This window comes from Buceros rhinoceros, unplaced genomic scaffold (assembly GCF_000710305.1).
Source record: "Buceros rhinoceros silvestris isolate BGI_N320 unplaced genomic scaffold, ASM71030v1 scaffold8232, whole genome shotgun sequence".
Taxonomy (NCBI): domain Eukaryota; kingdom Metazoa; phylum Chordata; class Aves; order Bucerotiformes; family Bucerotidae; genus Buceros; species Buceros rhinoceros.
In genome coordinates this window covers 41753-57453 of record NW_010398373.1, presented here as the reverse complement: position 1 = coordinate 57453, position 15701 = coordinate 41753, and the positions used below count along the sequence as shown (strand labels likewise).

The window sequence follows — 15701 nt, the reverse complement described above, 5'->3', positions numbered from 1 at the left end:
TCTTTCCCAAGTTATGGGAAATAATAATTAATAATTAAAGGAAAAATTACTGCCGTTAAAAATTTCTTCTGATGTATCATCAATTACTTTTCCATAACAAATAATTATAACTTAATCTTCCACTTTGCAAAGCTGGACTTGATATGAGTAATGGAGCTGCAACTGTGGAAAACTGAAAAAGACTAAGCCAAAACTGTCTTACAGAATATAATTCCAAAACATTTTAGAGATTTAAGAAAATCAGAATATCATACTGCACAATCTGCAAAAATATCTCACATGCTTCAAGTTGTAGCAAGTTATGAATGAGGTAAAATATAAAATCCTTGTCTTCTGTCTCTCTCTCTGAATATACATCCAACAAAAAAAAGTATATGCATCTTTTTACCCATTAGACCCTGTGAAGGTGTCTGCAGACATTCCTTTCTTGTTTCCAGATGGCTAGGTTCCTCTTCTTTCCTCCTTTCTGAAGAAGATAGCCATGGCTCTTTGATCTAAAAAATAATCAAGTAAATAAAATGATAAAAATTCGTCTAGCAATAATGCAAAAATATTAACTGTAATTATGAAAGTATAAGAAAGGTTGGTAGCCAATATACAATAGAGTGTAACCAGTGTTTCATTTTACAGCATGAATGACCGAGTATGCATTTATAGCTCGTTGATCAGCCTGTAAATCTCAAACTCCTCTTTCTGGATAGAAACAGTTAAGTCATAATTCCTCTGATTCCAGGAGCACTACACTTCCTCTCCAAGAAGGAGAGGAAGATACTGATACGGTCCTCAGACCCAAGGATGCAGTTTTCACATACAAATATTTTTTTGTACATATATATCCATCAATACATGTGATCTGCAACCATCTCCCTTAGATATAATCGGTTAGTTTATTTAATACTCCAACTTTATTGATAAAATTTGTCTTTAGGAATCACAGGCCCTTGAGATGAATATAAAAGCTTGGAGCAAGGAAGACAACCTTGGTGGAGGAGGATCAGGTTAGGGAAAAAAGAGGACATGAACAATTTGGTGCTGCCTAGTGGGATACACCAAGGAGTGCTGAGGGAACTGGTTTTGTGTTTTTGCAAGGCCATTCTCAATTATGTTTCAAAGGTCACAGTAAAGGAGGGAGGTTCTGAGGACTACATAAAAGCACTCCTACCTTCAAGAAGAGAAAAAAGGAAGATTTGAAGAACTACAGGCAAGTCAACCTCATTTTTGATCTCTGGGAGGGTGACAGAGCAAATAACCCTGGAAATCATTTCCAAACTCATGAAATCAAGAAGATACTCCTTTTCTGAGTATTCACTATGGATTTATGAAAGGGAAATCACACCTCACCTTTTAACATGACCTCGCACTTCAAGCCCATAGACACACTGATGAACAGGGATGGTGAGGCTGACTGAAAACTAAGTGAACTGCTGGGCAGAAAACTGAGTGAACTGGTTGTGATCAATGGCACAAAACACAGTTGGAAGCCACTAACTCGTGGTGTATCTAAGGGGTTGATACTGAAGCCAATACCTTTTCGCTAATGTCCTGGATGATGGGACAAGACTGCACCCTCAGCAGGTTTGCAGACTGTATGAAATGGAGGAGTGGACTATATACCAGATGCACATGCTGCTGTTTCAAGAGACCTCAAAAGGCCAGGGAAATGGGCTGAGAGGAGCCCATTTCTGAGAGGAGCCAAATCCAGCGACCTAGAGAGAAAGCCTTGTGCACCAGGACATGTAGAGGAGTGACCATCTGGAAAGCAGCTTTGCAGAAAAGGACCTGAGGGCCTTAGCAGGCACCAAGTTGAACAGGAATGAGAAATGTGCCATTATGACCAAAGTCCAACAGCTTCTTTGGCTGCATTAAGAAGAGTTTTTGCCGTAAGGTCAAGGGAGATGATCCTTCCTCTCTACTCAGCACTGGTGAGACACATCTGGAGTGCTGGGTTCAGTGGTGCACTCAGTTTAAGAAATGAATATGCTGGTGTGAGTCACAATGGAGATGAGGGGCTTAAAGCATTTGTCTTACAAGGAGAGGCTGAGAGAACTGTGAATGTGTACCCTGAAGGAGTTAAGATTGTGCACTGTTTTTTGTAGAGTCTCCTCCCATCCTTGGAGAGCTTCAAAATTTGGCTGCATAGAATCCTGGGCAACCTCCTCTAGCTGACCCTGCTTTGTGTAACGGGTTGGATTCGATGAGTTCCAGAGGTGCCTTCTAACCTTACGCATTTCACGAATCTGTGACATAAGTAGCAGTTTTCTCCATTTTATCAAATCTTTACCTTGCTCTGCCTATCAACCAGGACACATATACACAATTTCAAACACATTCTTCATGCATCCAGAGGGAATTAAATTGCATTTCATCCAGAGGAAATTCATGCAACAGAGACAATTCAGATGCTCGTATGCTCATACGCTATAAAAACTTTACCTGTTTACAGTCCTTCATCATCTGTGTTTGAAGAGTTTTCAGCCTATTGTATTCTTCCATTATCTTGTGTAGAAGTGCATCCATACGTTCTTGCACAGCTAAATTACACAAATAACCAGGAACTTTAAAAAAATGAACTCAAACATTTTACCATAATTTTTTACGCAGTTGTTCACAAGTTCTTCACTAGAAGAATTATCTGATAAACATTACATATTATGGAGACAAGTGAGGCCTCTTTCAAATTTTGGATGCATTTTTGTACAGCATTGATATATAAGACTTTTTTTTGTGTGAAGCTGTTAGCTTCTGCAAAAGGAGAAGAAAAAAAAGAAACAAACCACTTTTTTCATCAATTTCCACTACAATGAAAACAGCACAAGAAAATACTCAAAAGATTAAAGTGGTTCAGAATATTTCAGAGGAAATCTCTAAAAAAAAAAGCTATTTAAAAGCTATTTAAGCACGTTAATTAGCACCTGAACAACTAATGGCATAATTCCCAGTCTGAAATACTTGAAATCAGTATTCTGATTTAACCAGAACAATAGAACAATGCCATTACCTTGAGCTTGACTTCTGTGTATTAGTAATTCTACACTCAGCTTCTTTTTCACGGCAGCAGGCCTACGGAAAGCATCCTGTTCCCTATCACCAACTTCTACAGCAGTTGAAGAATGTTCATTCTGACAGTCACAAAAAATCTGCACAACAAATGAAACGAAGAAAAGAAGTGAAGAACTGTTCATTTATCAATCATTGTCCACAAAGAAAACAAGAAAAATGGTGGTAGGAAAGCTGTATTTTGTGAGTGTTATGGAATGGTGGAAATGGTGGCATAGGTGTACCACTGAGTCATAAGAACCTAGAGGATCTTTAAAATCCAGACAAAACAAACAGTTATGGAGAGATTTTTCAGCCAAAACATAAATACATATAGTTTTGCCTGGCTATTTGATTTGGAACTGCGAAGTATTGAAAACTTGCATAGAGAGGCCTCCTTTATTAATGCCAAATGCAAATCTACATTGTAAATGTCTCGTTCTTGTATCTGCAATTCTACTTGGAAGAAGGATTCCCTATGGCAGGGATTTGTATCTTTTTAGAAATCACAGTTCTTGTTCTTAAGTATTGAACAAACAGGATAAAAGTGGATGGCAGAAGAAAACTCAAGCAAATCCGAAACAGAATGCCTCATGTTTGTTGGTGCTACGTGGCCAGCAGAAAAGCTGTCATATTTGCAATGAGTAGGCAAACAGAAGATTTATCATGTGATTTCTGAAGATAAATGATACTTGAAAAGAAACTTGACCTGTCCAGAGCATACAATGGGATTCTTTATTTAAAGATTTTGGACTCAACAGACACCAAACTCAACTTACAAAAGCAAAGGCAGAAGTTCTCCAAAAGCTCAACATGGAACCATGCAGATCAGCAGCATTCTTCTCAGCTGTGAAACAACTAATACCAAAGACTCTCATTCAGCTGCTACTTTCTGTGAACTGTTACGGAGTCCTGCTAAATCTCTCCTATGCTGGCTCTCAAGTAAAAAAGTTCTGCTATCCATTTTCCCAAAAAAGTGCTGAAAAAAGTCCAACAAAGAAGGTAAAAAACCTGAACCACCAAGACCAACCATGTGAAGTATTTAAGACTGGAAAACCATGGCTTATAATGAATCATGAAAATAGCTTAATTATCCAGAAAAAAGTTTACCAAGTACATTGCTGGTCAAAAAATTACCTGTAAGGGCCACAGATTACTAGTAGTCTACAAAAAAAGATATGACAAAATAGTATTATTTGTGGCTGATACTAGAATACAGTCTAAAAATAAGCCTCCATTTTTGATTATAATATTTAGCAACTGAAAATAATACGGGCACCAATTTTCATAGATACTTTTGATACTCTTAAGTCTTTGAAAGATACGTTGCCACTAAGAAAGAAATTACTGTCTTATTGCAGATACGAGAGAGTGATGTCCTGTGTATCAATATATGGACATTAGACCACTGTTAAACCAAAAACTTATAGCCAGAGACAGAAAGGAAAAAAATACTTCTGACTATTAGATATAAGACAAACATTATACAGAAGATTAGGTATAAAAGAGAATTGTCTGGACAAGGCCAAAATCTCTACTTTGAGATCCATGTAAACAGAAAAGCTGCACAGAAAACCTGTTTAAAATGATGTAGAAAAATATATTGACTTACTGTACACGTAATTTTTGTTTTTCAAAATTTCCATTTTAAAAATGGCTTTTTGTGAAGTCTTACCTGAGCAAGCCTAGAACATTCCTCAGTTACAGCTTCATTCAGCTTTTCTATAAGCCTTTGTGTAGATTTGACTTCATCATCTATAATACAAATGATTCATATTATTTTTTAAGAGTAGATGTACAACAGCTTTTCAAAGGCCTAATTTCCTGCCTTGGTGAAGTTGCCTCTTCAGCACTTAAAAAGGCATAATTTTTTTGTTCCCCTCTTTCTTGTTCCATCACAGAGACAGATTCAATTATTTCATGTTCAAAAGGAGTAAGTAGTAAGAAGTGGCTTTGTGTGTTAGTGAGCTCTATAAAAATCAAACTTTACAGAAACACACTGGAGGGCAAAGAACTCATGCCAAAAAATTACACAAGGGCAAATCATAGGATGACAGAAAAAAATATGGGTAGAAGACCAGCACGGTAACGTAAAAGCTCACTGAGGGAAACAGTAGCAGCAAAGAAATAGCAGCAAAGAAGCTTAATGAGGGCAGGGAGCAGGTTTTTTTTTTTTAAGTAGCCTGATAAGAGACTACTTGTAATGGGTAAATAATTTGGTAGAAAACAATTTCAAAATGTTCCATAAAAACAATTTCTTGGACATCTACATTCACGGACTCTTGTGCTTGCCTTCTATCAAAAACATCAAGAGCTTCACTCCCATAATTTTGGTCAAGTTACCTGCTTGTTGAATTTTCAAAGTCTGGAGCTCCAGCTGATGCATTTTTTTAAGATCATTCATTTCTTGTAGATGACTACGTACAAGCTCCTCTTTAAGACTGCAAAGTGCACTCTCCTTTTCTGCTTTCAGGTACTCACGAACCTGGTCTACATGAGCTGAATAAACCAGGGACAGGCAAATGCGCTGTGCTTCCATCTGTAGCTGTAAATCAGTCTTGGAATAAAAATAGACATTTTACAAAGAGAAACAAGAAAACAAAAAAGCCCTGTCTTTGTGAATTTCTGAAATTAATAGCGTTGAACGGAATACTACATACATGGTGTACATTACGTATGTTTAAATACACCCAGGTTAGAAAACTGAATTGTAACAAAATAGTATGACACGTCTTCAACTTAAAATAAAAACTGAACTAAAATGACCAAAACTCAGTATGCTTCAATTCCTATTTTCCAGCAATAAAAAGCCAACAGATTATAGCCAACGAAATGAGGCAATACAACTACCAACAGAGTAAGTTAAGAAAGTTCACTGCAAATACAGAAAAAAGACTGTATTATTAGCAGACCTTAAAAACCATTGACTTCCAAGGCCTGTAGTTCTAGTCTGCACTTCTGGGCATGCTACTGCTAAAGCAAAAACATGTTTAGGATATGCCAATACTGAGATATTTAGAGCTCGGGTTTGAAAAGTTTTTTAGGCACCTGTGGACCATAATAATTTTTTAGTCCTAAGGCAGGAAATAGCAAGTTTCTTATCACATCCTCATTAAAAAAATTTAAATACTACTTTTACAGCTGTAGCTCTTTTCTATAACCTCACAACTGTTTTCAGTGTGGTTTTGCTTGTGATTCTACCTTTTAGGAAATAAATTAACCACAACACAACATAAAATTAGGCAGTGGTGGTGTTCATTCATTGTTACATGGATTTTTAGAACGTGAAAAAGGGAAACCAATCTAAAAAACCAGTAGAAGACCGGTTAACATCTATTCTACAGAAAACATAGTCGCACGCTTTTTACAACATGCTCTTCAACTACCATACCACCTGCAGTTCTTTTACAATACCAAAAAATACAAGCAGAATTTTTCCAGCAAAACACGGACATTGGTTAGAATCATGCAGTATGTATAACTTCTGTATCTTCACACATTTATCTTCTCACACTCACATCCAGATACATTTCTTAAGAAGTGATGACTGCATATGTACAAAAATTTTGATAATGTAAGATTAGTATTTCACAAGTTTGATAGATGACTGAAGAAAGTCAAAAGTCTCATTATTTCTTTATCTTGTTTGAATGAGTACTTAAGAGAACTGAAAAGCTAATCACAGATGTAAACTGTATGTCCTGGATAAGTTTTCACCTCAGGCAAGTTAAATGCTGTATCAAAGTGCTGTAGATGTCTTCTCCTTACCTTTTCTTGTTGTTGATTATTAATTAAATATAAGGGAAGAGTATTCCTTTTACTGAAAAATAGCATCCTTATACACAAGGACTATGGTTATCATTCTGATCATTCATGAAACCACTTTCAACCACTGGTCACGCTGCACTTTGCACATAAGACCGCACACTGTACTTCAAAGCAGCTAATAGGAAAATTATGATGTAAGTTTCCAAGTGCAAGCTCCTACAAATGTTCATACGTAAATTATTTTCAATACCACTTTATGTAACATACCTGTTCTGATTTCAATGCATCCACTTGCTGCTGAAGATTGTTTTCACTCTGTGTAATGGCTATTAACGACGTTTCATCTGTCAGCCTGTTTGTCATCCCATGCAAACGTTCTACAGGAGACTGCTGTTCTGGTTTCAGTGTTTGCTGAACTTCCCTTCTCTTTGTTACCTCATAACTGGTATCTTTTCCTGAACCTACATTTCCTCTTACATTTATTCCTTCATCAACTTTATTCCTTGGACTAAGGGTTTTATTTCTACTTTCAGATACTTGAACATCCGTCTTTAGAGCTTTTGCTTTAGAGCATTTCGCCTTAGGTTCATTACTAGTAGTATTTCCTCCCTGAGCATGGCTAATTTTGACTTCTAGTTCTTTACATTTTGCTAGAATTTCTTCTTTTTCATCTATTAAAGTTTTAACCTTTTCATTTAAATAACAAATTTCACTGTGCTTTGACTTCAACTGTTCAGAGAGATCAGAAAGTCTCACGGATAATTCCTGTTTCTCACGCTGGGTAACCTCAAGTTTTTCCATAAGTTCTGTTGCATCTTTCTCAGCAACTTCTCCAGCCTCAAATGTGTCTGTCCTGGACACCTTGATTTCTTTACTTCCTTCAAAATCAGAAGTTCTAGTTTTAAATAAAACCAGTCTCTTGCTTTCAACATGGTGAAGTTTTTCATCCAAGGCTTTGAGTTTGCTTTTATACTCAGCTTCCTGCTTATTCTTGTTCTCTTCTAACTCAGTTTTTGCCTTCAGAAGATTTGCACATTCTTCCTGCAGCTCTTTATAATTATCTTCAAGTTTCTTCTCAGTAAACGAAAAGGCACTTTTTTGCCTTTCAATATCCTCTTGGAGTTGATGGTTCTGGTTTTTCAGTTGCTCTGTTTCAGTAATCAGCTCTTCTATTCTTTTTTCCAAGTCCAAAATTTCTGACTTAGAGTCAATGCTGCTGTTAAAATTTACATTTTCTTCAGAGCTTACCAACATATTTTTTAATTTCTCTTCCAGAGTTTTGTTTTCCCCCTTAAGAAGGTTATTTTGTGTTTCAAGTTCTGAACATTTTTTTTGCAGGCTATCTTCTCTCTCCTTCATTTGTTCCTGAATCAATTCAGTTTTAAGCTGCAGCTCTTGAATTTCTTGCTCAAGTATACCTTTTTCTTTTTCCTCTTGCCTAAGTACTTCCATCTCCTTCTGCAGCTCACAGATTTGAAGTGTCATTTCTTCAGATTTAGAATTTAAAATAGACTGCTGTAAGTCTTTAAGGTTTGAAATCTCTAATATCAACTGATTTTGCTTTGAGAGTAAGTTGTCCTTTTCATATTGCATGGCTTCCATCTTTTGACTCATTTCATTTTGGACCTCATCTAACTGCTGTTTATGGTGCATATTCAAGTTCTCTTTAAGGCTTTCCACATTCTCCATGTGCTCTTTCTGTAAGTCTTCTTTAAGTCTGGAAAGTTCCTCTTCATGACTAAACAGAAGCTTTGTTCTCAGTCTCTCCAATTCTGCTTCTTGAGATTCTGCCATCCTGTCCAAAACTGCATCCTTCTCTCTTTCTAGCATGTCAAGTTTTATTTTGTAGTTTGTGACTTCTGCCTCATGTTTTAATTCCAATTCCTTCCTAAATTCAGAGGCAGAAGCCAACTGAGTTTTTAAATCTTCAATCACAAACTGGTATTTTTCAGCTTCATTTAATCTACCTTCCATATCCACTATAGTTTGTTTGGCTCTTTGAACCTGCTCTCTTGAAAAATTCAGTTCTTGGAAAAGATCTTCAATTTTAGTTTGTTGAAGAGACTTCTCTGCTGAAATTGCTTCCATCTGCTGTGACAATTCTTGCTTTATTTTTTCCTTTTCATTATCAGCATCTTGCAGTTTCACATTCAATTCATTAATTTTAATGTTCATTAAATGCACTTGATCTTTATTAACATTCTCATTCAAACACAGACTTGAAGTTTTCTCCAATTCTACTTTTTGTTGCAAAAGACGCTGCTCTATTTCCATTGCATGTTGCTTAATTAATTCTTGCTTCATTTGCACAATCTGCTGGCCGTGCATTTCATCTAATTCAGCCTGAAGTTGTGCCAGTCTCCTTTGTGTTTCTAATTCCATTCTTTGCACAATGTCAGCTTCAGACTGGCTGTCTTTATAACACCGTTTCTGCAACTCTTCCACAGTTCCCATTAAGTGTTTTATTTCATCAGAACATTGCCTTTCTTTCTGTTTGTACGTGGTAAGTTCAAATCTCATATTACTTATCTCCTGATTCTTTAGTGAAATCTGTTCTTTCAATTCTTCAAGTAATTTACTGACATCTGATAATTTTTCCTTAAGCTGAACGGAATTTTTTTCTTCTTCTCCAAGTTTTGCTTCCAGTTCTTCAACTAATGCATCTTTTTCTTGTAATTTACTGAAATCTTCTCCCTCGTTTTTGTGTTTTTCCTTTAAAATAAATGAGCAAAACCATGTTCTTAATTTCAGTTCATTATGTTAACATAAGAACATTTATAAAGTTATTTATTTAAACACAATGCCTTTCTTTAGAAGGCTAGTGATCATTTATAAAAACTTATAAAAAATTATTTGTTGACCTTATTTGAAGCTTTTCTGTACCTTTCGAGTAAGTGACAATCTCTGTACCCTCTAATCTCTGCATCATTCCCCAACAATTTTTTTAAGCAAAAAAAAAAAAAACAAAAGACTTCCATTTTTTCCAGTTGTGCTCTGCAAAACTTCAAAACTTTGCCCTTCAAAAAAAAATTTTTGATACAATCTACTGAAAGCTTTGGTCTTGTCACTTTTAATGACACTTACTTTTTTAGGTACTTTTAAGTGTTTTCCGTAAAGGATAATTAAAAAAAAACCGCACACATCTTTTCCCTAAGACAAAAAGGTTGTTCAAACAGGTTATTTTTTTTCCTAACAAAACGGTGCTATTTAAGGAAGACATTCTAATATACGGCAGAGTTCCACCATTCTTTGTAAATATTTCTGCAATTTTTAAAAACATGATACATAACACTGACATAAAAATTTCAGTTTTAAATTATACACATATTATGTGTTAATAGAAGTAGTCTTAAAAACTGAAAATCTTTGTATGCATTCTATGCGGAACACGCATCATCTCTGCTTTGGCCCTTAAACTTCAAAGGAACCTCAAAATCATGAAAAGAAAAAAAATTGGGAAAAGAGATCTTTCTAGTAAGGAACATACCATTTCATAAACGGTGATTTTGTCTTGAAGACATGTAATCTGCACTTCCAGTTCTTCATTCTTTTTTTGATAATTCTTCAGGAGACATTCTTGTTCTTCCAGCTGTTGCTGATGTGAAAGTATCTGTTGCTTGGCTTGCAATAAATCAGCAGCTGTGCAACTGTGGCTGGTGTTCCTTAGGGCTTCACTCGCCTGCAACTTGAATGTTAAAAAAATAAAACCTGAAATCTATCAAATTTTTCACAAACAGCTTGCACTACAAAAAGAATTATCTTTACTTTCTTCTTGCATATCACAAGCCCAAAGACTATCACAAAATTTTATAAGTTCTTTTAGATGGAACGGAAAAATCCTGATTCGTTTGGGACAGCCAACCAATAAATAATATTTAAATTGTTTTATGGTGGTGTAGCATGACAGCAGTGTCTCAGAAACACTTCTAAGTAGTAAAATGAACTAGTTGTAAATACTGTCCCCAAAATCATATTTTCAATAATCATATTTTCAAACTCAGGCTTCAGATTATAATCTACCTGAAGCTCAGAAAAGCTACATAAAGTGTTAAGACTATCATATTGAATTGCGACACTGTGAGCTGTAGTCACGAAGAGTAACAAGGTGCCTATGGCACCTCAATTGCCTGTGCTTTACAGAACAAATGCTTCTCTGAAACTTAACCTTGCTATTTAAATTACTTTCCAATAATACAACAAACAGCAGTTTTTACCCAAAGATATAGGAAGGCCTGGAGCATGAAACGATGGCCCACCAAAGGTGATGGCTGGCTGTTTTGATTTCAAAGGGAACAGGCTGGATTTCAGCCCAAAAATCCGAGGACTAATTACACAAGTGTTTTTCCCTAAGATAAGTGCCATCATCCAGTATTAACCAGAAGCTATAACCTCACAGTAGGGAAGAAAACAAGACTAATCTTTACTGTTGTTTTATAGTGAGCTAGTACAATAAACCATGTACTATAATGTAGGACCGATAAAGTGACTGCTGATCAAATATATCAAAAAAGCATGAAACATTCTGTGTTTCTGCAGGGAGCAGCCATTTACAGACACTCTTAAATGATGCCTATATTTAAACCTAAATAAATATTGATAATGCTGTAACTTACATGCTGAAACTGAATTTGCAGTTTTTGACTTTGTTCAGTAAGCTCTAAAAACTCCCTCATAGTTTCATCCTTTTCTTTCCGTGCCTGCTGTAGGTTAGTGGTGAGCTGAGTGATAATGTCATCTCTTTTCTTGATAGCAGCTTCAAATTCTTGCAGCTATGAAAGACAAAATTTAAACTATTAGTGCACATCAAAGCCACAAACAACAAAAAATACTAGCTTATTCCAGTTAAGAAGGAGTAAGTCATCTCTAACGCCTCCATTTAAAAGATGTCACACAGTGACATCTTACTAGTGCTAAGCTCTGCTTACTAGTGGAGCATTTATGTTTTCAAACACTATTTCTAAGTATTTCAGAAACAGATCTTTTTCCCCTCATTTAACAATAAATGACCTCTCCATAAAGCATATTTATCAAAGTACAAAATCTGAACCTTTAAGAAGGTTAGTTAGTTAAATATATAACTTGCTTTTAAACTAAAGAACGTGGCTGCATAACAAACCATCATAAAGGAAACCAGAGTATCTGTAATAGTGTTTTAGTAATTTTGTACAAAGTACCCACGTCCACAAACTTTTCCCATAATAAATGCAAGTTGTATCATCTCTCACTGAAAATGCAATAAATTGCATTCATCACACTAAAAGCGTATAATAGATAACATGCAGTGTCTTACATTGTGAACCCAGAGAAATTACTCATAACAACATAAGAGAATTGGTTCAAGCTGCAAAACTGATACGGTGTATTTAACAGATGAATCTTTCGTAATTTGTACTGATGAAGAAATTATAAAAGTACAGAAAGGAATCCTTTGCAAATGTTTTATTTTTTGTAGGATTACACTCAGGCATCCAGAAATTCTACAATATTAATTGGGACTATTTCCATGTGCATATCTATTTATACACATAGATACGTTATTCACTTCAAAGTAATTTTGTCAATTTGAATTCATTCATGGCTAGCAGAAGATTCACCTCCATGTATTGCACATTTTGTAAACCATCAGATACCTTCTGCACCTGTTTTGTTTACAATGCCCCCCAAAAGAAGCTTCTCCAGGTTATATGCTGAGTCTTCAAGTAAAACTGTATTGATTCCAGATGTAGCATACTGATTTAGAACATAGGGACATTAGTCCGTGGGACATAAAAAACAGATGTCCCTTAAAACAGCCAAACTATGCGAAGAATTTGAGGAGACTTTTCAGAATGCTGCAGCAAACTACTTCAAAAGCATGGATCTAGTGGAAATACTAGATGTTTGTTGTAATAGAGAAAACTAGGAACAGATCAGACACTTCCGTGTGTCTTTCCTTTTATGAAATCGAATAACTAAATTTATCTGTGCTGATCCACACATTGCTATATGACAATTTTCAACTTTTTTTATTCAATCTTTGACAGAACAATTCTTTTGTTTCTCCTGAAAAACAAGCCACGTGCATTTCTCTACTCAGATTATTATGCATTGTATCACTATCATATAAGAATATGCTGCAAATATTAAAATACTACTTTACCACAGCCTGTTTTGTCTGAAAATACTTCTAATTTATTTTTAAAAATAGTAATCATAGCTATTTAGAAAATGCAAACATTTTCACTTTCACCTTTTTCGGGAAAAACTAACAGTAGTCACAATTGTGAGAACAAAAATTATGCTTATGTTCTTTGTTATGCTATAATTATGACTATTATGTTTAGCACAACAGATACAAGACACAGTAACTATAAGCCAAGTTTGACTTAAAATGTAACAGCAGAGATTCACCAACAAAGCAACGCTAAACCACCTCCTCCAGGACAACCACTTAAAGATCACTCTAGTATGGTGGAAAATATGACATCCATTTTCACAGATAAAATACAAATAAAAGTAGAAGAAATTATAATTGCACACAATAATGAAAGTGAAAATTACTAAGAGAACAATTTTTGAATTCTGTAGTACTTAGCAAAAAATAAAAAAGCACAATGATGTGACCTGAATCCAAACTGACAGAGAGAGATACATAACACATGAAGCATGAAATGGCACTGACTTCAGCTCATTGCACTGCTTGCTTCGGCTGGAAGAATAAGTATTTTACATTCTTTACTTTAAAATCTAACTTTAAATTCCAAAGGCATTTCTGAAGTAAGAAATACTTCCTTGTAATCCCAAGTTATTAGATGTTTACTAAAACATTCTGGCACAGTTGCCTTGTATTTCAGACTGTGAAGTCTGACATACAAATACTTTTTTGGTTCAGGATCAACTAAGACAGATCATCCCTCAGGAAGTAAAACCTGAGGTTTTTTGACTTTGGGGGAATAGGAAGGCATTAAAGAAATGCAGTCTTTGCACAACTAGAAAAGAATTAGGACTTTCCTTGAAGAAAATCATCTTTCCATTCCTTATTTGAAGAAAGTCACTGTGAAGAAGACTGGAATTGAGTCGCCAAATACAGAGAAAAAGGACGCACAATGCAAATGCCATTTGAAGAATTAGAGCGCGTGGTATGCAACTGAAAGAAACGACATGTAATTCTATACCACACACAGACTGCATTCGGAGCAGCTGCCATTAAGGGTGAAGTCTTTCAGGTAATGCTCCCCATTTCTGCATGTAACCAAGTAGCAAGTAGAAGGCAACATAAGGTAGTTATACCTGTTGCAATCCTTCTGTACCATATGCTGCCCTCATGTCTTCTAGCTCTCTGCTTAGCTCTTCAATCTCTTGCTGTTTCCCAGCCAATTCATTCTCCATCACCTCTAGCTGCATGTGAGAGTGCTGCATTCCATGCTCAGAACAAATTTCTCCAACTCCAAATTCTTCTTCCTAAATCAATCCAAGGTCCTTAGCATGCCATCTCTTATGCTTTATCACAGCAAATAAACTCAAATATCAAATTCCTTATCAAATGCCACCTTAATACATTAACACACAATACAGCATCGTAGATCTTACTGCCGTGGTAACCTCCTTTGTTAGTATAAATCACACCCCAAAAGCACTGACAAAGTGTTTCTGCAAGTTCTGCTTTTTAATCTCAGCCTTAATAAGGGTAGCAAATTGTTTTGCATTTCAAGATTAGTGACACGCTGTATTAATACATATCAAACAATACAGATGCAGAGCACAGCATGCAAAATAAAGTATTAGGCAGCAGCATAGTTTTTGTTCAAAACAAACTGTTTGAGGTTTTTAGATTTCACTCCTAGTATTACAATTCAACTTGCAATACTGTACCCTGATTAAGTCTGCAGGTATAACTGTTCTTGTCACAAATCTGCAACCATTTACCTGTATAAAGACAATTTCTAAATACATTGAAATACTAAATAAATAATACTAAATAAAGCTTGATTTCTATTTTCTGTTCATTTGAATCTTATGTGCTGATTCCCACAGACCCATGGGATTTATTGTGCTACAAAAATTTATTTCATTTGAAATATCATAGCTTTATATATAGTAAACTGCATCAAAGTAAGCATAGGTAACAGGTAAAACACCCAAAACTGCAGAAATGACTATTATCTAAAAGCAAGAATTAACACCTAGAAAAACAAAGGAATTCAGATTTGAAGGTCAGTGTAAAGTTTTATACTCTACATTGTTAAAATACAGTACTACTGCATTTTAAATTATACATTTAATATTTCTATGTATTACTAAAAATGGTTATGCTTTCCACAAGGTATTTACACACCCAAAGATTTACTATTTCTGAAAGTCACCAGTCTCTCAATAGTGGATATAAGTAGTATCACAGACTCATCCTCAATTGGAAGGAACTTCTTAAAATTGAAAAAGATCAGAAATTATACATTTAATGTAACACATTTGAAAAAAAACAAACCAAAACATAACACATTCCTTTACTCACCAAACACTGCAACCCTTTTCAGCTTCTAGGAGAATTTTTGTTCTACAGACTACACAAACCAGTAACAACAAATGTCCAAAAAGCAAGCACAAGGCAAAGCAGCAGTTACAGGTTAAAAAATTCCAAATGAAAAGAATATGCTGTGTACTTGTGAGTCACCACAAAACATACAGGCAGGCTTTTAAAACAGCAGACCAATGCTTTAAAGTGAGAAAGCAAGAACAGCTCTATTTTCCCTTAGAGCTGTTTTTTACATCAGAGCCTGAAACAAAAATAATGGTACTTGAGATGAAAAGGCATCACAGCATTTCACACCCAAATCGTATGTTTACAACAGAAAAAGAAGATACGCTGCTCAGAAATCTGCCATAGTCGACGTCAAGGCTTATTTATAAAGGACTAGCAT

General features: G+C 35.4%; 1 protein-coding gene across 1 annotated transcript in view; it reads right to left on the bottom strand.

Annotated features, from left to right (window-relative positions):
• The window catches only part of AKAP9 (A kinase (PRKA) anchor protein 9), a 117267-nt gene that overhangs the window by 60221 nt on the left and 41345 nt on the right, over positions 1-15701 (bottom strand). The window contains exons 5-14 of the mRNA XM_010131077.1: positions 14656-14709; positions 14074-14244; positions 11418-11573; positions 10292-10489; positions 7072-9516; positions 5380-5593; positions 4712-4791; positions 2999-3137; positions 2434-2531; positions 389-494 (exon numbers count right to left, since the gene is read on the bottom strand). Of these exons, the coding sequence (XP_010129379.1) occupies positions 389-494; positions 2434-2531; positions 2999-3137; positions 4712-4791; positions 5380-5593; positions 7072-9516; positions 10292-10489; positions 11418-11573; positions 14074-14244; positions 14656-14709 (3661 nt within the window). The remainder of the gene's footprint in view (positions 1-388; positions 495-2433; positions 2532-2998; positions 3138-4711; positions 4792-5379; positions 5594-7071; positions 9517-10291; positions 10490-11417; positions 11574-14073; positions 14245-14655; positions 14710-15701) is intronic.